At 41.6% G+C, this 26,019-nt stretch overlaps 1 protein-coding gene across 1 annotated transcript in view; it reads right to left on the bottom strand.

Annotated features, from left to right (window-relative positions):
• The window catches only part of LOC139441721 (mucin-3A-like), a 193,036-nt gene that overhangs the window by 36,121 nt on the left and 130,896 nt on the right, over window positions 1-26,019 (bottom strand). The window contains exons 6-8 of the mRNA XM_071222515.1: window positions 25,034-25,351; window positions 19,954-20,265; window positions 1,755-2,042 (exon numbers count right to left, since the gene is read on the bottom strand). Of these exons, the coding sequence (XP_071078616.1) occupies window positions 1,755-2,042; window positions 19,954-20,265; window positions 25,034-25,351 (918 nt within the window). The remainder of the gene's footprint in view (window positions 1-1,754; window positions 2,043-19,953; window positions 20,266-25,033; window positions 25,352-26,019) is intronic.

Raw genomic sequence — 26,019 nt, forward strand, 5'->3', positions numbered from 1 at the left:
CTCATGGTGAGTGCAGGAGATGATGGGGTCGCTAGAGAGGGAAGCGCTGGGGTAGTCATTGATTTTTCAGTGGTAATCTTGTCCACTCTCTTCTTCGCTGCCTCTCTCCTCTTGGCCTTAGTCGCGGCCTTCTTACCTCACTTCTTACACACAGGGGTGGTGGGAGAATGCATGGCAACCTCACAAACCCAACACCAGCTATACTATATGTAGTCTCTTCCAGTAGCACTATAACTTAAAATACGGTATATATTCATTTGTGTCTGTTACTGCAGCAATCTTATTAGAATAATCTTAGGTTAATGTGACCTACTACCAGGTGCTAGATTGTCACTACTACTACAGTAGGTTTTGACTCTAAAAGGATAAAAAGTGAGGTTGCCGCCATTATGACCTCATGGCTTGGGTAGTTACAAGATTACTTGGTGACAACTAGTAATGTGTAATTGACAGTGAAGAGAATGTCTGTTGAAAATCTGAAAATTTTAGTTTGTGTGATTGAAGCCAAAATACAGGACTTATGGCAGATATGTAATAGAGGTAGAAGTTTCATAAGAATTATCTATTTTATTCAACCATTTAAGATACTACAACTTCATAGGTATTACACGCTGTTTAATAACATCAGCTGGTCATTTGATTTATGAGGCCTACTTTTCTCCAACACTACTACGACCATACTTCTAATTATTACCACACAATATGTATGCATATCAACAATGATTGAATGATATATTGTACTTGATTTGATTCAGCTTTAGCTGTAACCTTTGTTAGCTTAGGGAGCGGTAATAAATATTTGAATTTGAAGAGAACTTATCCTGCATTACTGTGTCTAAGGAGCCACCCGTCGGAAACTTGCCTCTTCACTTTAGCTTCAGAAAACCTCAAAACATTGTTTTTTTAAAGCTTGGGCGACAGCAGTGATGTGAGGGGTGACTTGGTCATCAAGGTCATGACCGTGGTGATGGTCGATGCAATAAGCTGGAGTGAAAGTGGAAACATCTTTTCTTCACCCAAGACCATTGCTGAGCATTGTCTTTCGTTGTCGGAAGGTAAGCAGTGTATGCATTAAGCAGTTATGCAAGATAAGTAAAAAATTATGCGAACTCTCAACATTGTGTTGAATTAATACAACCATCATGGCATCATAAAGATTCATTAATAGTAACCAAATATTTTCTTGCATTAACATTCGACAACATGAACTTTGTCTTGTAAATGAGAGTAACCTCCCTTGAATCACGCAGAAAGTTAGTAGAAATGTTGTCCTCAACCGATGCAATCCTTAAATCAACAGACCCACATAAAACGGCCTCATGAGTCAATCTTGAATCAAATTGTTCTGCTGAAAGGAGATGTTGCAAACTTGATGACATTTGTAATCATTTTGTAAAGAATTTGTTTTTAGTATTTGCATTATGTCTTTTCTTATAATCGTGCTTACTTTCTAGGTGACACATTTAGAGAATTACCTGCGGTATCATCAGTTAAGACTGGTATATTCATACGCCAACTTTATGTCAGTGACATGAATCTTATACCGTGTTGAATTTGAGATGACTATTGTATTGTTCATGTCTGCATACTAATTGCACTGGGAATGGTATGTCCTATTAACCAGGTTTCACCATATCTGTCTTTTAAGGATATGTGTTAAACCAGATAATTTCCCTGGAAACAGTACAGACCAAGAAAGAACAACATCTTCCTTAATCTATCTGATAGAAATATACATCTGACCTATTACTCACAATAGACAGTAAACGTCTGTGTCACAGTCTCATCGTATCCTCCATACATCCACGATGCTTCACACTGACACTGTCTGGAGTTCTGGTGTTTAGTGACCACGAAGGTGAGTGAGGACGTCTTGGTTCCCTCCCTGCTGGACTCACTGCCTGTGTTGCTGGTGTTGTAACAGGACCACGTGATGTCAGCCAGGGGGTTGCCTCCTGTCACTGTGCACCTGATGGTCTTCTGGACTCCAGCATACATCACAGAAGGGAAATCCTGGACTGTAGGGCGGCCTGGAGGTGGGTCTGTAGAATCAAAAGACGAGCATCATGTAAGTTTATATATACATCACAGAGGTGAAATCCTGGACTGTAGGGCGGCCTGGAGGTGGGTCTGTAGAATCAAAGACGACCATCATGTAAGTTTATATATACATCACAGAGGTGAAATCCTGGACTGTAGGGCGGCCTGGAGGTGGGTCTGTAGAATCAAAAGACGAGCATCATGTAAGTTTATATATACATCACAGAGGGGAAATCCTGGACTGTAGGGCGGCCTGGAGGTGGGTCTGTAGAATCAAAAGACGAGCATCATGTAAGTTTATATGTACATCACAGAAGTGAAATCCTGGACTGTAGGGCGGCCTGGAGGTCGGTCTGTAGAATCCAAAGACGAGCATCATGTATGTTTATATATACATCACAGAGGGGAAATCCTGGACTGTAGGGCGGCCTGGAGGTGGGTCTGTAGAATCAAAAGACGAGCATCATGTAAGTTTATATATACATCAAAGAGGGGAAATCCTGGACTGTAGGCTGGCCTGGAGGTGGGTCTGTAGAATCAAAACAAGAGCATTACCAGTCAGGCATTGATTTTCCATGGAAACAAAAAACAAGCATCATATAAGTTTATGAATCTATCACAGATTTTTAATCCTGGACTGTTTAAAAAGCTCACATTTATCAAATATACACTACATCTGAGGCTTCTAGATCATTTAAAAGAAGGGAGAGTCAGTTACCGGCTTCAAGGGGAATGCAGGGATGAGAATATTCCACGGATTTTGTTAAATCAACGGTCACTTTTGTGATACATGCCATTAAAATATACCCCTAAATTATATACAGTGTTGCCTCTCTATTGCACTCTTCAATATAGTGCTAATGTGGCTGTTAACCTTCTATCGCCTCACAGACAGCTTGGGCTGTATACTCGCCAGGGAGCTGAGAATGAAAATCGAGTGCTCACTGATCCATTGACCGGGGTAATAATAGTGAAGCGGTATGAGCATCCACTTGGTGAATGGAATCTGGCGCATTATAAATGTACTTATTATTATGATTATTATTATTATTATTATTATCATTATAGCTTTAACACGGTAAAGCATGGCTCCAAATCATTTACTATCATTTTTAAAAATAAGTTTTCCAATGAAACAATGTTTTCCACCATCTCAAAAAACATTATCAGCTGATCACCGCAATCACGTACCACCGGAAATACCAGTCAACAAATCTGAACTGAAGTACGCAATTTAATCCATTATTATAACATCTGGTAATAAAAAGGTGTTCATTGAAAATGAATACACAATGCATATTTGGAAAGTGGTCAAATGTAACAAATGTTATATTTGGGATAACACTTTCTTAGTAAAGTACAGATTCTAGTACTTTTTTGGGTTGAGTCCCGTCCGGGATTCGAACCCACACTTGCCAGAGGGAGGCACCTAATCGCCAGCACACAAAGTCAGCGAAACTAACCCACTCAGCCACCGAGGCTTCCACGAAAATGAAAGTCTGACAACTGGTAGTCTAGATCACATACTTTGAGTACCCCTCTGACAAGTGTAAATTGGACAAGACTCAACCCCCAAAAAGTACGAGAATCTGTACTTTCCTAAGAAAGTGTTATCCCAAATATAACATTTGTTGTTCATTGATTATCTGGACTAATGTTTACAATATAAGTTATTAATTTTATTCAAAATTTCATTGAATAATTATTATAATGTTTACAATAATTTCGGCAAAATTGTATGCGAAGTGATAAGTAGATCGCACAAGTACGTGATCTAGACTACCAGTTGTCAGACTTTCCATCAATGCATAATTACTTTAACATTTTCTATGTTAGATCCAAGCACGGTTTACCTCACATCCCGTCTATTTTTTATACGCTGTTTACTTCCGTTGTCTCACAGCTACATAATGTACCTTCACAATTTTATCGTAATCCTAAATATACTTACGTATTTCATCAACTAATATCTTTTTCTTATATTAATATGTAATCTCAGAATCTATATCTTGTACATTTCTATTAATAATTCGCAGGCACCATTTCTTAAATATTAATTCATGGTGCATCACGGTCTTTATTATTTCCGACATGTTGCGCATGCGTATTCTATGTTCCTTCTCAGTTCTTCGTCCGCCATGTTTCACCAATTTTCTCGGCCCTCCGGCCACCCCATGCTACCTCCTCGGAGTTGTGCCGGCTGTTGCTTAACATTCATACCTCATTCTTTATACTCTTTGGCATTTTATTTCATAATCTCCCCCAATTCATTTTCACATTCCAATCATAATTCATATCCCTCTTCGCAGGCCGGTTACATTCATAAGCAACAACCGAGCCAGCTCCCAATTTGTGCCAAGTTTTATAATAAATCGTGTATTTTTACTTCTTGTTTTGTTGTTTCTGCACAAAGTGTAAATTGGACAAGACTCAACCCCCAAAAAGTACGAGAATCTGTACTTTCCTAAGAAAGTGTTATCCCAAGTATAACATTTGTTGTTCATTGATTATCTGGACTAATGTTTACAATATAAGTTATTAATTTTATTCAAAATTTCATTGAATAATTATTATAATGTTTACAATATTTTCGGCAAAATTGTATGCGAAGTGATAAGTAGATCGCACAACTCACCGTTATTTACAGCAACCACGATGAGATTACCGCTATTGACACCTTTTAAACGAACTTGAGTTGCAAGAGAGTGGATCCACATATCATAAATGCCATACCACTCGTTAAAAGTCATATTTGAGGCAGTTTGAGTATTAAATGCCAACATAACACAATCAACATACATGCAGCGCGGGAAGTCCCTGGTACTTGTCAGATTGTTTCATATGTAATGATATCCTGCATGGTAACCTGTACCAAAGTGCTATGCTTATGGTTCTAAAATATATATTGTGAAAGCTGCAACTAAAATAACATACACGATATTGAAACATATTATTCCTGATATAATGATAATTTCAGATACAATTTCTTCCGACCATTGCATCAAAATTCTTTGAAGCTGTATCAATGGGTACTTTTTCACTGCATCACTGGTACATTGGGATTGCTATTTCCGGCTCAGTTTACGAGAAAATTCACATGGTAATCTTATCTCTGCATATAAAACAATGCCTTGGAGAACAAGAAATATAATTTAAACAGTAAATCATCATTTTTAGTGATGTTTGATATCAATTTCATCTTTTTATTGACCAAGTTTGTTATACCTGTTTATAATCCTGAATTTGCTGAAGGGATACAATGTGTTTTTTTTTAAAGGGGATGTTAATACTTGATTAATCTTTTTTTACACTATGAATCATAAACAACTTCTATTTTAATCTTTTATTTAACGCTGAAATGTGCAATGTAGATCATGTTAGGTAGGCAGTGCATGTACCATATTTGACGTAATAAGCGCCCAGGGCACTCTCAAAATAAGAAATAGGTTTATTTTTATTGGAATTGAAAGAACTTAAATTTTGTGATTAGGCAAACGCAGAAACATATTACCTACATATCAATATGAATTTGTGATAACTCAACTCCACATTAACGACAACTAAAAATGATCATCGACCCATTGTTCCAAATTGGAAATACTGGTTGTTGCGCAGTGGAACTGAATATTTGAGAGTGGTTTAACTGAAATGAAAACTAATCTAAACTTTGTATGACTTACCTTTTTTGAATGAATCCAGGAACTAAACGTGATAACCTATTATAAAACTATGAAGATCTATGAGGAACTAAACGTGATTACCTGTTATTATGTGAAGGAAAGATGAATCAACCTCAAATGAAAGAAACTAAATGCTAATTCTAACAGTTACTCCTAAGGGAGTCTTAACACTGTCTAACACTGTCTAACGCCATGTCTAACCAACGAACTCTCTAACGAACTCTGGCCAACTGTCTAACCATCTAGCTAACCATCTAGCGAACTCTAACCAGCTCTCTAGCGAACTATGACCAACTAACTAACTGATGCGCGCTACCGCCTTATATTTGCTCACATCCTCACATTTCACGTGCAGTCACAGCCATACGTTGGTGTGTTCAGGCGATGCGATCGTTATGCATCGGGTGTGTTTTGAAGAACATATTCTTCATTTTAAACTAACACGAGTGCACGTGAAGCGCGATCTATAGGCTCCGGGTGCGTTTTGGAGCACATTTTTAATGAACAGACATGTCTTCAGAACATGCCCCCCTCCATGATAGATCCATGTCTATCATGAAAACCGACTAAACTTAGAAGAAACTGAAAGGAAACTGAATCTATGAGTATGTACATTTGTTGCTGTTATCCAATTTGACGATTTCAGAACTCAACTCCATTCAAGAGGGCAGACCTTCGTGATAGGTCTTTTCAAGACTGTTTTGCCAACTTGAACATCAAGGACGCGCACGTGATCATCCTTTCCAGGATACGTTTTGAGAACTCTCCCAAGAGGCCAAACTCCACGAGGAGTATCTGGAGATACCACAATGACAACGTCATCAACCTGTATGTCTCTGGATGGTGTAAACCATTTCTTTCTAATGTTGAGAGTCGGGAGCCACTCCCTCATCCATCGTTTCCACACATGTCTGATGATTTCTTGAACTCTCCTCCATCGCTTCTTTGGGCTGAACGAGGTAGAGTCTAACTCTGGTGCGAAATCTCCACCCACCTGACCATGTAGGAAATGGTTGGGCGTAAGAGGCACATCATCCTGTGGATGTGCACTTTGATAGGTCAAAGGCCTAGAATTCAGAAGAGCTTCAGCTCCTGTAAAGGCTGTCATCAGCTCCTCATCACTGATGTCTCCTGAACTCAGTATAGCATAGATAGCCCGTTTTGCTGACTTCACTAAAGACTCGAAAACACCTCCAAAATATGGTGCGTGTGGAGGATTAAACAACCACTTCACACTTTTGTTTGCCAAGGTTGACTTAATCACATCCGAGTTTAGTCCAGAAATGAGCTGCTTCAGCTCCTTTGCAGCACCAACAAAGTTGGTTCCATTATCCGAGATTACCTCCTTTGGCATACCTCGTCTGTGGGCCATACGAAACAGGGCATTCAGAAAGGAATCCGTGTCTAAACCGAATGCCATTTCTAAATGAACCGCTCGGGTTGACAAACATGTGAAAAGGCAGAGATAACGTTTCTGTCGACTCTTGCCTCGACCCTGTACAGTGAAAAAGGGACCTGCATAGTCCACACCTGTTGTCACAAATGCTTTCATTGTACACCTCACTCTGATCTTCGGTAGGTCTGCCATTATCTGATGCGCTGGTTTGGCTTTTTGTCGTCTACACCAAGAACATTCTCTTTCCCACTGACGGATTTCCTCTCTAGCTGAAATAATCCAAAACCTAGATGAAACTGCCGATAACGTACTGTTCGTACCTGTATGATTGACCTGCTCATGGTAAAACTTGACAATCAGTTTGGTGACCCAACTATGTCTAGGGAGTATAATTGGAAATCTGGCACTGAATGACAATACGTCAGCAAATCTGAGTCTCCCTCCTGTCCTCATCAACCCATTTTTATCAATGTAAGGCTGTAAGCCAAACAACTTGCTGTTTGAAGGCAAGTTTGATTTCCTCATCAGTGACGAGTAGTCATCAGAAAATTCTTCTCTTTGAGTCCTGACCATAATTGTAGTTTCGGCGTCCTCAATTTCTTCAGGATCAACTTCACCCTTTTTCCTAAGTGAATATGGAACCCTAGCGTTGTTCAGAAATCTAAAGATCCATGCCGACACTCTACACAATCTCTTCCAACTAGAAAAAAATAGCTGGCGCTAATCTCCAAGAGATTGGCTCAGACTTAGTAAACATGGCGATGTTTACTTGAGAAGAAGGCTTCTTCAGTTCTGATGTCTCAGTATTGTCCATGTCAATGGACTGCTTCGGCCATTCAGTTTCATCATGTGTCATAAATTCAGGTCCATTCAGCCATTTCTCTGTCAAAAGTGCTTCAGCGTCAACACCTCTACTAAGAATGTCTGCAGCATTCAGTTTGGATGGTACGTATTTCCACTGACTGATGTTTGTATGCTCCTGTATATATCCAATCCTATTTGCTACAAATGGCTTAAAACACCGACTCTGTCTTTTGATCCACCACAGTACGTTCTGGCTGTCTGACCATAGCGTTGCACGCTGCGAAGGTAATTCTAATGCCTTTGTTATAGCCAGTAACAGTCGTACACCCAGAACTGCCGCAAGCAGCTCCAATCGAGGCATACTAACTGCCTTGAGGGGAGCAACATGGCACTTGGAAGCAACTAGATAACTCGACTTTGTGTCATCTTCACGAGTGGTTACTAAATATACCACAGCTCCAAATGCTGCCTCTGAAGCATCTACAAATGTGTGCAACTTCATCTTTGAAGTATCTAAGCTAACCTCAAGCCCCCTTGGAATTTTAACAGAACACAACTTTTCAATTTCAAGGTACCATGACCATGCTTTTTGTTCCAGATCTGGACTGAGGGTTTCATCCCAGTTAACACCGGATATCCACATTTCTTGCAGAAGAACCCTTGCCCTAATGATGAATGGACCTAAGAACCCAAGAGGATCAAACAGCTTAGCAGTTTCTTTCAAGAAGTTCCTCTTAGTCATCTTGCTTTAAGGACATGAAAGAAAATCTAAACTCATCTGATTCTGTATTCCAGAGTAAGCCCAGTGCTTTTACAGATGGCAATTCACTCATTTGAATATTAATCTCTTTCAATCTATCCTCTTCTGGTATTTCTTGGAGAACTTGCACGGAATTGGAAACCCACTTACGAGCGTGCATACCTGCTGTACTCCACAGCTGTTGCAGCTGTTTGTAAAGCTCTATAGCTCTGCTATTTGTGTCAACGGAATCCATATTGTCATCCATATATGTTGACTTTTCCACGGTTGCTGCAGCCAATGGAAGTTCTTTCTCCATGGACTTAGCATGTTCTTGAGTGATATACTGAGCTAAAAAGGGGGAACAATTTAGTCCAAACACAACCTTTGAGAACTCAAACACATCTGGCTTTTTGTTCAGATCCATAGACCTCCAAAGAAACCTTAGATATGGACGGTCATCCTGAGCGACTTCAATTTGAAGGTACATTTCAGCAATATCGCAAATGATTGCAACAGGATGTTTGCGAAAACGAAGCAAGATCTCAAATAGATCATTCTGGAGTTTTGGTCCTTGATGAATGACATCATTTAAAGATATGCCTTTATTCTTTGCAGATGCATCGAATACGATTCTCACCTTTGTTGTACTCTGTCTGGTTTAATGACTGGAAAATGTGGTAAGTACCATTTACTTTGATCTATTTCTGTTTCAGGTACTTTTCTGATGTAACCTTTTTTCAGGTATTGTTCTATGACTTCATTGTAGGCTCCCGAAATCGTTTGATCCTTTGACAACTTCCTTTCTAAATTAAGAAGACGATTGTATGCCATGTCATAGTTGTTTTTCAGATTCTCATGACCCTCCTTCCATGGAATGCCAACCTGATATTTGTCTGCTTTGTAAACAAGGGACTGTTCTACAGCCTTAACTGCATCATTCTCATCAATGCTTCTAATCGATGTCAAACCTGAAATGCTTTCAGACTCCCAAAATGAGTGAATCAAAGATTCAATATCTGTATCTGCGATTGCTTCTATTCCTGTATTTCTGATGAAGAAGGAACCTGCTACATGTGTTTTGTCTGAACCTGATACAGCACCAACACAGGTCCAACCTAAGGGTGTCAACCGAGCCACAGGCTCTCCTTGAGCTCCACGGACCTCTTTAAGAGAGGAATGCAGCTCTAAATAATCCATACCTAACAGGATGTCAACTCTTGGACGAGAACTTACCTTTGGAAATTTTATTTTCATCAAATGTGGCCATTCCTTGGCATGTTTTCGCCAATCAATGACTTCCATTCTACCTGTTACTTTGGTAGTTGTCAAAGCTGTGATGTTCATGTCAACGGAACCATCAGTACTTTCTAAGCCAATATCAATCAGCATACTATCAAATATTTCCTGTTTGTCATTGAGGACATTGACTGACACTTGCTGTGTCTGACCTTGAACACCAAGTTCTGCTGCTACATCCTCGTTGATGTAAGTATGCGTGCTGGCATCATCCAGCAAGGCATTAACCATCATTCTGTGCTGACCATTTTTCAGGATAACAGGAACTGTCCTAAGTGAAAGGTAATGACCTTCCTGCCTAGAAGTTGCCATGGTGATTGTTTCTGACCTACCTGCTTGTGGTGTTCTTGTTGTGGTATGTTTGATCTCTACATTACCACTGTCGGCCCTAGCACTGCTTGTAACTTTGGTTTGATCATGAAGTAACCTGTTATGATTTGCTTTACAACCATCAATCCCACACTTCAAAACTCTGCTACACGATCTTCCCAGATGACCGATATCAAGGCAACGAAAGCATAAACCTAACTGTTTTGCCCTTTCCCAGCGTTTAGGTAGGCCAATAGATTTAAACTCTATGCAATCTGAAATGTCATGATCTGCTTCATGACACACATGACATTGCCTTGCCCTATTTGTATTATGTGTGGTTGCATATGTTCCTTTCTTAGAACTATCTCTCTTGTCTGTTTTTGACCTATCAGCTATTCCATGATTTACCTCTGAATCTATCATTTGGAACTCTGCTTCTTGCAGAATCCATTCCCTAAGCGTATCAACAGACTCTTGTCTTTGGTGCTCAAATAACCATCTGTGGAATTGAGTTATCATAGGCTCATTCATTTTCTTAACAAGTAGTGAATACAAACATCCACTACCAAGTTCCTCTATTTTATCAGATTCCCTCAGACTGACTACAGCTACATCAAGCATGTCCGCAAATTTGTCCATATCCTTAGCATTCCCTAATCGTATTGGCTTGAAATTGTATATTTCGTCCAATTGTAATGCTACCTGGCGTCTCTTGCCGCCATATTTTCTGTCCAATCTCTCCAAGGCTACATCATAGACCGAAGCACTGTGACCTAGCCTTGCAACTATGTGTGCTGCTTCTCCAGAAAGGTACTGCTTCAATTGCAGAAGTTTATATTCATTGGTGGCTGGAGCTTTATCAACACATGCCATAAAAGCAGACTTCCAGCCTTCATATTCTCTGACATCGCCAGAAAATACTGGAATGGAAACTCTCCTCAATTGTTTCCACATGTCTTCACCTAAATTGTGTTGCCTAGATGACCTACCTGAAGTTGTATAACACCCTTTTGTGTTATCTGGGACCGGTGTTCGTTTCATATCCATATTTGACCTTTGTTGAAAATGGCCTAACTTGAATGCAGCATGTTTGTAACCATGGTTACTGATTTGCCCAGCGCCATCACTGTCCAAGTCTGCATCGTGCAACAAACCTTTACAGCTATCATGCGACCGATTCGCATCGAATTGGCGAGACCTTAACATTTCTGACTGAATGCTTTTTGCGTCCGAACTAACATGTGATCTGTTCTTTAGAAATGCTTCAGCCTTATCAAGGGCAAGTTCAATTTCATCTTCAACAGTTTCTATCTCCTTACTAGTTTTCTGAACTTTCTCTAGGTCACCAACCCAGTTGTAAGCTTCTAGTAATTCCACTACGAGACCTATAGCCTTGCTTTGCAGACAACTTACCTGATCAATTAGACTCCTAATTGTCTTACGATCTGGTGTCTCAAGTTCAACTAAATTCAACAATTTGTTTTTTGATTTTGTCAAAGCAGACTTTGTAATAGTTTTCTGATGCTTAAGTTTAGCTATTTTTAGCTCAAGCTCAGAAGTGTTCTGTTTTAGTCCAACGTCTGAAGAAGTGTACTGTTTCAGCGCTACGTCTGAAGAAGTATCCTTTTCTATTTCCGCCTTACTCGCAGACCCTAACTGCGACATAATGCTTGCATGTTACAATCAGCTATACCTAATGCTAAACTAACGAAAGCCTAATACAAAACTAAAATATTCTAACCAGAGAAACCACGCTCTGCTACCAAATGTTGCGCAGTGGAACTGAATATTTGAGAGTGGTTTAACTGAAATGAAAACTAATCTAAACTTTGTATGACTTACCTTTTTTGAATGAATCCAGGAACTAAACGTGATAACCTATTATAAAACTATGAAGATCTATGAGGAACTAAACGTGATTACCTGTTATTATGTGAAGGAAAGATGAATCAACCTCAAATGAAAGAAACTAAATGCTAATTCTAACAGTTACTCCTAACCAACGAACTCTCTAACGAACTCTGGCCAACTGTCTAACCATCTAACTAACCATCTAGCGAACTCTAACCAGCTCTCTAGCGAACTATGACCAACTAACTAACTGATGCGCGCTACCGCCTTATATTTGCTCACATCCTCACATTTCACGTGCAGTCACAGCCATACGTTGGTGTGTTCAGGCGATGCGATCGTTATGCATCGGGTGTGTTTTGAAGAACATATTCTTCATTTTAAACTAACACGAGTGCACGTGAAGCGCGATCTATAGGCTCCGGGTGCGTTTTGGAGCACATTTTTAATGAACAGACATGTCTTCAGAACACTGGTAATCAGTAAATTTAAAGTTGAAAAATAAAATATAATCATCCTCTTTGTGTTTGTAATTTTCAAATATTACCTTATATTACTTTCCTTTATTTTTCGTGGTATAAAGATTTATTTAATATTCATTACCACTTCTGTGTTTCTGCTACTCATATGTAAAATTAACTTGAATATTTTTTCTCCAAACGTGTTTGTTGTTATTATGTCGGCCATGGTGCTGGTCATGACAAGTCACGAGTTCAATAATCTATTTGTGCCACAAACAACATCAAATGATATTAACATAAAACATTTGGCATAATGTGGGGGCTGCCTCGGTTGCCTATTGAGACCCTGGAGTCAAGGTGAACCGGGTTGACACCCTGGGGTCATGGAGACCCGGGTAAGATGACAATGTCCTGGGGTCTTAGGGACCCGGACTGTGTAGCTGTGTGAGGGATATGCCGGTCCTGGGGTCCGATGACCCGGACGATCCCTAGAGGTGAGCTGGTCCTGGGTCGTGCTGACCGGATGGTACCGAAATAGCGCAATGTTCTTTGGGGGCCACAAGCCTTCCATGCTCTGAGTATGGAGTGGCTTATGACGCCCAAATGAGGTTAGCAACCGAGAGCCCCCAAAGAATTAAGAATATACCGGTAGGTAAAATAGAACATGAATATGGTACTTAGTGATGGTGACACATAGCCTTGTGGGCTTGCACTAAGGTGGATTCGGACGTTCTGATATACTTGGCGTAACAGTCCGACGTCCACCTGCCCATAGTCTTAATGAGGTGATCCTCGATGTGCACAGTGGCCGCCGTAGTAGCTGCTCCTATCCGGAATGAGTGCCCCGAGTAGTCTGCGGAGTTATAGCCAGTTAACATGAGGACCCTATCTAACCATGACAAAAACACAGTCCTGGATATTGGTAGATAGTCTCGATTGACGAACAGCGGATCCTGGTTTGCAGCCCTGCACTGCGTTCTGATGGAAAACAGTCTGGACAAGGCCAAGTAGGGACATGTCATGGTGTCAGTAACGAATAAAGCAATGCGAACCCCTTGTCGGAAGGTATCAGTCTTAGACACTTTTAAGGTTATAACACATGTTCTTTTATGATGTACGAAACTAATGTCACTCATAGTTATGTTCCTACTGGGATCAAAGTTGGCTGAACATGTGAGTTCACCGCATCGCAAGAATCCGAAGAATACTGTAAGACACATACATTCCATTACCAAATTGTTGAAAGGACCGAACACGCCGGCCCTGAGCCGCTTGACGATGTTACATAGCACATGGTAAGTGACGGGGAGTCTCTTCCTCCCCTCTGGTGTGTGGGCCCGTTTGTATCCTCTTAGTAGAGTTTGTATCCGATTTAGGGCACCGGTTGAGACATCGTCGAACAGTGTCCTGATGCCCGCTTGTAGGTAAGTGAATCGGATTCCCGCCAGATAAGTCTTCACGGTGTCATGTGAGAGTTTGAGGGAGCCAAAGCAATGGGCAAGAAAGTACTGAAGGTAGGCTTCGTTTACTGGTGGCAGGACGCTGCTGGCACCCAGTGTGTTGAACACACTGAACTTTAACATGAACTTGAGGTAGCATTGAAATCCTGTGGAATATGCTGTTCTTGTTTGTCGACTGATCGCAGCTGACCACAGGGTGTCTAGGTGACGGTTCAGGTCCACATCACTTGTGAGCTGGGTGGGCAAGGCGTTGGATGGAGTTCTGCGTGTGGCGCCAGGGCTCGGAATTTCCTAAACTGCAAACGGGAAAGTGCATCTGCAATGTTATTTTTTACACCTGGAACATGTTTGGCTAACACAATAAAGTTATCTATAGCTGCTTGCCATGTAAGGGTCTGCATCAGAGCCATAATGTCCATACATTTTGATCTACCCTTTTTGATAATACCCACAGTAGCTATATTGTCACAATGAAACAGTACTCTCTTCTGTGTCCAATGTCGTCCCCAGAGAATGGCCGACACCACAATAAGATAAAGTTCCAACCAAGCAATTGATTGTGCCGAATCTAGACTGTTTTTCACGTCCTGAGGCCTCGCCTGGACGAACCATGCCCCATCAAAATATCCCCCGTGTCCTACACTTCCGGCTGCCTCGTATACAGATTGAGATCCGGAGCTGATGTGATATGGTCGTCATGGAAAAACGAATTGCCATTCCACTGATTCAGAAATTTTCTCCACAGGTGCATCTCTACCCGACATTGCTTAGATAGTCTGATATGGTGGAAGCAACTTGACCACAGTAGCCGACAGTCGAATCACATAGGATAGGAAGGATCTGCCTGGTACTACCACTCAACAAGCGTAGTTTAAATGCCCTAACAAAGACAGCAACTCTCTTTTGGTACACTTAGTCTGAGTAGAAAATGATGTTAACATATCCGCTATCCTTGTCAACTTGTTCTCTGGTAACCTCGCCGTCATAGACACTGAGTCCAAGATGATGCCAAGATATTCTAGACAAGTTACAGGTCCATCAGTCTTGTGAGCCGCAAGTGGGATTCGTAGTTTGTCGAACAAGGTTAAGATGGCATCCATAGTTGTGCTAGCTTCATAACCGGGAGGATCAATAGTCAGGAAATCATCTAACAGATGCAGAATGTTTTTTACGCCGTAGTTGTATTGCAACATCCAGCACACAGCTTGTGATAGGGTATCGAATCTGCACCCGAACGCCAATCTAGTGTAGAAGTAGTAACTATCATCCCATCGGAAACCAAAGAGCGGCCAGTACCTGGGGTGCAGCAGAATCTGTTTGAACACGTCGGTATTGTCCACCTTACACATCTGTGCACCATGTCCCAGTTGCTTAATAACTGCAATAGCATTGTCTTTGGTCACATGAGAGTGAAGCGGAATCTTTACTAATGAGATCATTGATACTAGCGGTATGTTCCGAGTTGTGTGACACTTCGGTCCGAGAACAGGTTAGGCCTAACTTTATCAGTATGTCGCTCGGGACTCCAGTCTGTACCATGAGTGATGCTGTGGCAAATTGTACACGATCTGGAACGGAGCCCCGAAGAACACAGCCCGTACAAACGTGTGTTCCTCATATCCCAGCGAATGCTGCAACCTTGTTCCGCATATAACGCCACTCTGGCAGCAAATAACTTATGGTAGTCATAGTGCGTGGTGCCCCCATTCAATGTAGCTAGTTCAATTACAGTTTGTTCGTGTCCGTCCAATTGTTTACGTTTTGCGTTATTGGTGTCGCAAAGAATGTCCTTATAAATGCCAAAGGCCTGGATGAATTCTGCTAGAGTGAGAGTACGATTTAACCATGCGTCCTCTTTTAATTGGTATATACATTGCCATCACATTCGGCCATTCTTGCGTCTAGAGTGTCTTGGTTGGGTATCAATAACAAAGCCAGGTTGCAATACTTGCCGTCTTTGATTTTCTTCTTGAGCGCTGGTGTGACAGTGTGAATGTGGGGCAAAGAATCCGACGGCACATCATGGCCGTGGTGATCCGGTAGGCTTGTAGCCGCGTGATTGCTGGGCACTGTGTGATGACTGGTCATGCTCGCTATCATGCTTTTTAACTCGGCAAGTTCACGTTGTATACTGGCAACACTAGCAGATACAGGCGACACGGAATTGGTACCAATGTCCACGAAGTCCGAAACGACACTGTTGGGCATCTGGAGTTCTGTTATGATATATGCTGGCTTCGACCACCCCCGGAAGTGTAGCCGCCGGAGACGAAATGGCACTTGAGTCGTAACTGTCAGATGAGGTCACCTTCGCTGCTACTGGCCGTTGTTGTTGATTTTCTTGTAACAACTTCAGCAAGCTTTTCCTAGGCCAATTATTTGGTACCCTCACGCCCCGTTCTGCCAGTTGTTGGTGTAACTCGGCCACGGTAAGATACGTTTGTCTGCTGATTCTCCCGGTAGTACGTCTGGATTCTGGAACTGTCAGTATTGGCACGGGGTTCGAGGCTATCCATGTTTTCTTCGGGCTGTGCGGAGTCGAGAACATTAACCCGATTGTGCTGATTTCTGGCTCGTCTATGTCTCCTTTCCGCCACAATTAGTCTTGGGTAGCTGAGAATCGCGATCCCGAGGCCGGATGGCTTAACAATTCGTAATTCAGCACCGAAGCATAAGAGAATAACACAGTTGAGTGGCTTGCAACAATGGAGAAAGTAACCTCATGACTGACTGACTGACTGATATAGAAGATTTAACGTGCGCTTTCCGACTGCAGCGTATTTCGCACACGGGCCTGGCCAGACCATTTAGTGTATTCCGAAAAGGGTGAAAGTGGTGTGTGCAACCCAAGAGGGGGCTTTTAGGGGTTGCTTAATTATATTGAACTTTTGGAATTTTTAAATTTGGAATAAATGCCGAGGTGGGTGGAGGAGGCAACTAAGGGAGCCGGATGAAGTGGGTGTTTGTATGTTTATTGGATTTTGGATTGGTAGATTAATTAGGTTTTAGATGCGCTTAATTAGGTCTGTTTTGATTAGGAAAATGCCTAGGGCCTTGAAGTTTTCTAGTTTATTTTGAGGGTTAAGTATTTCATCTAGAGTAGGAACCTTATTTAGATTGAGGGTGGTTTGTAGTGTGGTTCTGTGTGTTTGGTAGTGGGTGCAGTGGATGAGTGTGTGTTCTGTGGTTTCGGGTTTGGTTGCAGTGGGGGCAGTTGCCTGTGGTGTGTCTTTTAAGATTTTTTAGGTGGTTATTTAGGTTAGTGTGTCCTGTTTGGAGTAATTATTCTGTCAATTTTTTTTGAGGGGTGTAGGATTTTAGGTTTGGCTAGTGGTTTTCTGAGCACTTTTTTGATTTGGCTATTTGAGTTTTGATATTGATTATGCCATTTTTTGGTTATTTTTTGGTGTTTACACTTTTAATTTCTGATTTTGAGATGGGTAGGTTTAGGCTTATTTCTGGTATGTTGAGAGATCATTCAGCTGGTTGATCGGCGCTTTCGTTGCCGTAAATTCCTATGTGGGCGGGGATCCCCAAGAAGGTTATTTGTTTGCCTGCTTTTGTTAGGTCGTTGGAGCTTTTAAGTATTTGGTTTATTAATTTAGGTCATTTTTTGGTATTTTTGCTTTGGAGGGCTTATAGTCCACTAAGGGAGTCGGTGAGAATTAGGATTTTATTGTTGTTTTTAGATTGTTGGTTATGCAGGGCTAAGGCCATGCCCATAAGTTCGGCCGTGAATATAGATTGGTTGTTAGGGAGTCGGTAAGATTGTGTGCATATAACTGGTTGTGTGGTATGGACTCCGAAGCCTGTGTGGTTGGAGATCGGGTCTGAAGATCCGTCAGTGTATATGTGACACCAATTTGGCCAATTTTTGGTGTATGTATGCGAGTGTGGTGGTTTTAGCTATGTTTGGGTCGGTTTGTTTATTTATTTGGTTTGCTAGCGTTGTGTCTATTTTGGGTATTTTGAGTTTAGGGGTGAAGATATTTGATTTTTTGCAGTTTTGTTTAAGATTTTGAGTTTGGTGTTCATTGAGGTAGTTAGTTATTCTTTGGGATATTGGGGTGAGTAGGGGCTGTTTGCGAGCTAGAGCTTGGTTTCTTGGGCTAATGTTTTGGTTAATTAAGTTTTGGATGAGAGGGTTTGTTTGGGACGCGGCTCAGAAATTAAGGCTTAGCTGTTCCCTGCGTAGATTTAGTGGCATTTCCCCTGTAAGTGCCTGAAGTGAGGTGTAGGAGGTGCCATGTTGGGTGCGTGTAATTAGTTTAAGGGCTTGGTATTGTATTGAGTCAAGTCGTGAGGGGCTGAAGGGTTAATAAAGGTAAACACTGTGACGTCATGTCCGTCTTACTGGGCATCCGCAGACTGTTTGGAAGTGCATTGTGGGAAGTAATTACTGTAACATGATCCAGACGGAATGAAAAACACATTCAGGTGACAGAGTTTAAGAAATCATGTTGAATATAAAAGTAATGAGGTGATTGACCTTTAATTGGTAGATTAAATATGAACGAGTAAGTACTGTTGTTGTTGCACAAACTAAAATATCAAATTACCATTATATACTGCTTGTGAATGAAAATACTACAACCTCCTACCTGAGTTTAATTTCTAAACATTTTCTGAAGAAAATGTATGCAAGTATCCTAAAACGTACATCTAGTTTTTAATCAATTATCATTTTCAGAAGTAGAATAACTTTGCATAACAGCTCTGCCACAGGCTAATTTGCATATCATGTGACCAGACTTTTCTCTTGTTTTTAAACAAATGCTGAAATAAGAACAGACTGACGCTTTATGTATTGTTTTGAAGAATTATTAGCTACTAAAACTGGGTCTGTGAGGTGCACGACAATATATATTTACATATCAAAGTATCATTACCTATCCGATGATAGCCTGTGATGTGAACAAAGAAAACTGCACAAATGGAAAGAGTTTTGAGATATTTTCTCCCTGAAAGTTAACCATGATACATTTTTATCTCGTCACAAAAAATTAAACAAGAAAAAAACATCATTGTTGCATTGATAAATATGAGTTGGCGCTGTCACGGTATAGTTGGTAAAGCCGGTTCTATGGAACGAAGTGAACAGAAATTGTAAGTATCATAGATATGATTTGGCCAAATTATTATTGAAACATTATTGAAAGAAATTTGAATAAAATTAATATAATAGATTACAAACATAAGTCCAAATACACAATGAACACTTTAATTGTGGAACAAAAGGGTTAACTTGCGTAATTCAATACAGAATTGTTGAGATTCTGTTTCCGATGTTGGATCATCACCATCATATAAACAACCGCCTGAAATGATACTAAAGAAAAGTCTGTGCTTATTGTACACGAGTGATATATTTTCCAGAATTTAATAGCCCATAATTAAGAGTGCGCATAACACACGAATGCGTATTATACTTAAATAAATAAGTTTTGTTGATACACTGATCAATCAGGAGGGGTGCTTATTGGGATTGTTCACTTGCTATAAAATAAGCAAATATCTCCATGGGCGCTAATTATAAGAGCGGGGTGCTTATTACTTCTAATACTGTTTACTGCTTGGTTGGTCATCTACCACCTACAACTCCACCTCGGTTAAACCGCTGATCGTCTATAATACTTGCGCTCATCAATTATTTGGACCGCCAAAGGCACTGTGGCAAGGAATCACTGTAGCCCCCCACATCCCTGTGAATATAATGAAATTGGGATTGAGAAAAAGAGAACAAACATATTGCTTTAGATGATCCAGACCAGCTCACATTTTGGACAGGACAGGAGTGTTCTAAATCAACTAACACTTGACATCCATAATATGTCTTTGGTGGAGGAAACCTACAAACTACATGGAGATAGTGGTGTAGAACAAGAAACGGACGTCCTGTAAATCAACTTACACTTGACATCCCCGAGTGACAGAGTCTTGGTGACCGCCGCTGCTATCCTGGTGTTTCTCACACTGCACCTGACATCTGTCTTGCTCCTGACAGGACGGAATGTCCGAGTCTGAGACCACATGGTACCCGCTGATCCTGTCACAGATCCTGTACTTCCTCCTGCTATACCAGATCCATCACTGTAGTCCCAGGTGAAGGTCACTCCAGGAGACACAGAGGTCAAGGTCTCACAGGTCAAGGCCAGGTCACGGCCCTCTGCCACGATGGTGTTTGCTGGTTTTGTTACTCTCACCTGGTTTCTGTCAGGTCCGTCTGGTGACAAGAATGTAGAATGATCATGACTGTATTGTCTAAATGTTTATATGTTGGTGTAAGGCCTTCTGAAAGAATATTTACAGTGTAGAACTGTTGATGTGATTTTTTATTTTAATTTCACACTATGGTTATATAATGTAACTTACATAACATTTAACATTTGCCACACTGAAAACCACACAACACTGCACACATTCACATATGTCATAAAGGTATCAGATTCGTTTTTCAGATCCCCTGAACGTGAATTGCTCATATATAATTTGCTAAAAATGTAGAATTACCATTAAAGTTACTAACCAGGTACAACTGTAGATGTTTCGGAAAGACTTATTACCAAGAATAATGAATATTTAGGAAACAATTTGAAAAACTATTGCATGGCACAATGAATGATTCAACCTGGTTGAAATACAATGGTTTAAAAAATTTAAGAATTGTTAATACCTAGGAAAATGATAGAATAGAAATTATTCACACTCGTACATATATGTCCAAAGCATTATGAAATATGGATTTTTTTACATAGTATAGTTGGTTTACTTACAATGAAACTACTAACCACCTCTCTAGCAAACAGTGTGTCATACTCGGTCCACTTACACAAAACCTCCATTGTGGCTCTGTTACACTCGGTCCACCTACACCAAACCTCCATTGTGGCTCTGTTAGTCTCGGTCCACTTACACCAAACTTCCAGTGTGGCTCTGTAAGACTAGGTCTACTTACACCAAACTTCCAGTGTGGCTCTGTAAGACTAGGTCTACTTACATCAAACCTCCAATGTGGCTCTGTTAGGCTGTATCCACTTACACCAAACCTCCATTGTGGCTCTGTTAGTCTCGGTCCACTTACACCAAACTTCCAGTGTGGCTCTGTTAGTCTCGGTCCACTTACACCAAACCTCCATTGTGGCTCTGTTAGTCTCGGTCCACTTACACCAAACTTCCAGTGTGGCTCTGTAAGACTAGGTCTACTTACACCAAACTTCCAGTGTGGCTCTGTAAGACTAGGTCTACTTACATCAAACCTCCAATGTGGCTCTGTTAGGCTGTATCCACTTACATCAAACCTCAAGTGTGGCTCTGTTAGATTGGGTCTACTTACACCAAACCTCCAGTATGGCTCTGTTAGTCTGTATCCACTTACATCAAACCTCAAGTGTGGCTCTGTTAGACTATAGGTCTACTTACACCAAACCTCCAGTATGGCTCTGTTAGGCTGTATCCACTTACATCAAACCTCAAGGGTGGCTCTGTTAGACTGGGTCTACTTACACCAAACCTCCAGTGTGGCTCTGTAAGTCTGTGTTTACTTACACCAAACCTCCAGTATGGCTCTGTTAGGCTGTATCCACTTACATCAAACCTCAAGTGTGGCTCTGTTAGACTATAGGTCTACTTACACCAAACCTCCAGTATGGCTCTGTTAGGCTGTATCCACTTACATCAAACCTCAAGTGTGGCTCTGTTAGACTGGGTCTACTTACACCAAACCTCCAGTATGGCTCTGTTAGTCTGTATCCACTTACATCAAACCTCAAGTGTGGCTCTGTTAGACTATAGGTCTACTTACACCAAACCTCCAGTATGGCTCTGTTAGGCTGTATCCACTTACATCAAACCTCAAGGGTGGCTCTGTTAGACTGGGTCTACTTACACCAAACCTCCAGTATGGCTCTGTTAGTCTGTGTTTACTTACACCAAACCTCTAGTGTGGCTCTGTTAGGCTGTATCCACTTACATCAAACCTCAAGTGTGGCTCTGTTAGACTAGGTCTACTTACACCAAACCTCCAGTGTGGCTCTGTTAGACTGGGTCTACTTACACCAAACCTCCAGTATGGCTCTGTTAGACTACGTCTACTAAGACCAAACCTCCAGTGTGGCTCTGTTAAGCTGTATCCACTTACATCAAACCTCCAGTATGGCTCTGTTAGACTGGGTCTACTTACACCAAACCTCCAGTGTGGCTCTGTTAGGCTGTATCCACTTACATCAAACCTCAAGTGTGGCTCTGTTAGACTAGGTCTACTTACACCAAACCTCCAGTATGGCTCTGTTAGACTACGTCTACTAAGACCAAACCTCCAGTGTGGCTCTGTTAGACTATGTCTACTTACACCAAACCTCCAGTGTGGCTCTGTTAGGCTGTATCCACATACATCAAACCTCCAGTATGGCTCTGTTAGTCTGTTTACTTACACCAAACTTCCAGTGTGGCTCTGTTAGACTAGGTCTACTTACACCAAACCTCCAGTGTGGCTCTGTTAGGTTGTATCCACTTACATCAAACCTCCCGTGTGGCTCTGTTAGTCTGTGTTTACTTACACCAAACCTCCAGTGTGGCTCTGTTAGGCTGTATCCACTTACATCAAACCTCAAGTGTGGCTCTGTTAGACTGGGTCTACTTACATCAAACCTCCCATGTGGCTCTGTTAGGCTGTATCCACTTACATCAAACCTCCAGTGTGGCTCTGTTAGTCTGTGTTTACTTACACCAAACCTCCAGTGTGGCTCTGTTAGACTAGGTCTACTTACACCATACCTCCCGTGTGGCTCTGTTAGGCTGTATCCACTTACATCAAACCTCCAGTGTGGCTCTGTTAGACTATGTCTACTTACACCATACCTCCCATGTGGCTCTGTTAGGCTGTATCCACTTACATCAAACCTCCAGTGTGGCTCTGTTGGTCTGTGTTTACTTACACCAAACCTCCAGTGTGGCTCTGTTAGGCTGTATCCACTTACATCAAACCTCAAGAGTGGCTCTGTTAGACTATGTCTACTTACACCATACCTCCCGTGTGGCTCTGTTAGGCTGTATCCACTTACATCAAACCTCAAGTGTGGCTCTGTTAGACTGGGTCTACTTACACCAAACCTCCCGTGTGGCTCTGTTAGGCTGTATCCACTTACATCAAACCCCCAGTATGGCTCTGTTAGACTGGGTCTACTTACACCATACCTCCAGTGTGGCTCTGTTAGACTAGGTCTACTTACACCAAACCTCCAGTATGGCTCTGTTAGACTGGGTCTACTTACACCAAACCTCCAGTGTGGCTCTGTTAGGCTGTATCCACTTACATCAAACCTCAAGTGTGGCTCTGTTAGACTGGGTCTACTTACACCAAACCTCCAGTTTGGCTCTGTTAGTCTGTGTTTACTTACACCAAACCTCCAGTGTGGCTCTGTTAGGCTGTATCCACTTACATCAAACCTCAAGTGTGGCTCTGTTAGACTAGGTCTACTTACACCAAACCTCCAGTGTGGCTCTGTTAGACTGGGTCTACTTACACCAAACCTCCAGTATGGCTCTGTTAGACTACGTCTACTAAGACCAAACCTCCAGTATGGCTCTGTTAGGCTGTATCCACTTACATCAAACCTCAAGTGTGGCTCTGTTAGACTAGGTCTACTTACACCAAACCTCCAGTGTGGCTCTGTTAGGCTGGGTCTACTTACACCAAACCTCCAGTGTGGCTCTGTTAGACTGGGTCTACTTACATCAAACCTCCAGTATGGCTCTGTTAGACTGGGTCTACTTACACCAAACCTCCAGTGTGGCTCTGTTAGGCTGTATCCACTTACATCAAACCTCCTGTGTGGCTCTGTTAGTCTGTATCCACTTACATCAAACCTCCAGTATGGCTCTGTTAGACTGGGTCTACTTACACCATACCTCCAGTGTGGCTCTGTTAGACTGGGTCTAATTACACCAAACCTCCAGTATGGCTCTGTTAGACTGGGTATACTTACATCAAACCTCCAGTATGGCTCTGTTAGACTGGGTCTACTTACATCAAACCTCCAGTGTGGCTCTGTTAGGCTGTATCCACTTACATCAAACCTCCAGTATGGCTCTGTTAGTCTGTGTTTACTTACACCAAACCTCCAGTGTGGCTCTGTTAGGCTGTATCCACTTACATCAAACCTCAATTGTGGCTCTGTTAGACTGGGTCTACTTACATCAAACCTCCCGTGTGGCTCTGTTAGGCTGTATCCACTTACATCAAACCTCAAGTGTGGCTCTGTTAGACTAGGTCTACTTACACCAAACCTCCAGTGTGGCTCTGTTAGGCTGTATCCACTTACATCAAACCTCAAGTGTGGCTCTGTTAGACTAGGTCTACTTACACCAAACCTCCAGTGTGGCTCTGTTAGGCTGTATCCACTTACATCAAACCTCAAGTGTGGCTCTGTTAGACTAGGTCTACTTACACCAAACCTCCAGTGTGGCTCTGTTAGGCTGTATCCACTTACACCAAACCTCCAGTATGGTTCTGTAAGACTAGGTCTACTTACACCAAACCTCCAGTGTGGCTCTGTAAGACTAGGTCTACTTACACCAAACCTCCAGTGTGGTTCTGTTAGGCTGTATCCACTTACATCAAACCTCAAGTGTGGCTCTGTTAGACTGGGTCTACTTACATCAAACCTCAAGTATGGCTCTGTTAGACGGGGTCTACTTACACCAAACCTCCAGTATCGCTCTGTTAGTCTGTGTTTACTTACACCAAACCTCCAGTATGGCTCTGTTAGACTGGGTCTACTTACACCAAACCTCCAGTGTGGCTCTGTAAGACTGGGTCTACTTACACCAAACCTCCAGTGTGGCTCTGTAAGACTAGGCCTACTTACACCAAACCTCAAGTGTGGCTCTGTTAGACTGGGTCTACTTACACCAAACCTCCCGTGTGGCTATATTAGACTATGTCTACTTACACCAAACCTCCAGTGTGGCTCTGTTAGACTATGTCTACTTACACCAAACCTCCAGTGCTGCTCTGTTAGACTGTGGGGATGTCTGACCGTTGATGTTTTCAGCCTGACAGTGAATACTCCTGCCCTGGTCATTCTTACTGACAGTGAATGTGACAGAGCTTGTTGTCTTCACCAGGACACCAGATGTCGTCTCTGTGCTGACTGTAGGAGTCGTTCCTGATGGCAAGTTCACCCAGGTCACAGTAGATGTAGGGAAACTGGCTGATGTCACACAGGTCAAGGTCAGGGATTGACCCGCTGCTTGTCCTATCTCCTCATTATCATAGCTGATGTTTGTCAGTGTCACAGAGGTTACGGGAACTGAAATAGCAAGTTTTACTTGATCTCTGTGTCTTTTTGGTGGTATCTATTGTATCACTATGATATGTTTCAGTCGTGATTTATGATACTAGTGTCTTACATTTTGCACGAGGGACTTTATCATGCTGTCGCATGGGTCACATTCCAGATAAATTTTAATGTTATGATATCTAAATAATATCATAAAGAATTTCTGAATTAATTTTATAAAAAATAGATTCGATATCGTACATAAGATTGTTGTCAAACTCATACAAAAGTCATCAGAAAATGACAAATCCTCATGGTCCCCACACTTGACAACCTGGTCTGTGTGTGTGTGTAAAGTTTCATGAAAGAATCCTATAAGTTTTGGAGATATGGTCCGGACAAACACACCACAATCAACAGAGTCAAAGTCAAACTTGTTGCCTTGGAAACAGGAAAAAAGTTTTGTTTTTTTACAAATTCATAAATAGCAAAAGGTACGTACCACTTCAGCCCTTAATTAATATAAGAATTGATGGAAAATTTGAATAGTATTTTAGTTCTGCTCCGGAAATGATGCCAATCTCCGTTTCAGCAAAGTCTAACTTGGTTTCAAGGAAACAGGAATAAATCAAATGTTGAAAAGTTCCTAAATAGCAAAAGGCACCACTTCAGCCATTGGTTAATACATGTACCAGGTT

Source organism: Haliotis cracherodii, unplaced genomic scaffold, assembly GCF_022045235.1.
Source record: "Haliotis cracherodii isolate W230 unplaced genomic scaffold, xgHalCrac1.p SCAF_43, whole genome shotgun sequence".
Classification (NCBI taxonomy): Eukaryota; Metazoa; Mollusca; class Gastropoda; order Lepetellida; family Haliotidae; genus Haliotis; species Haliotis cracherodii.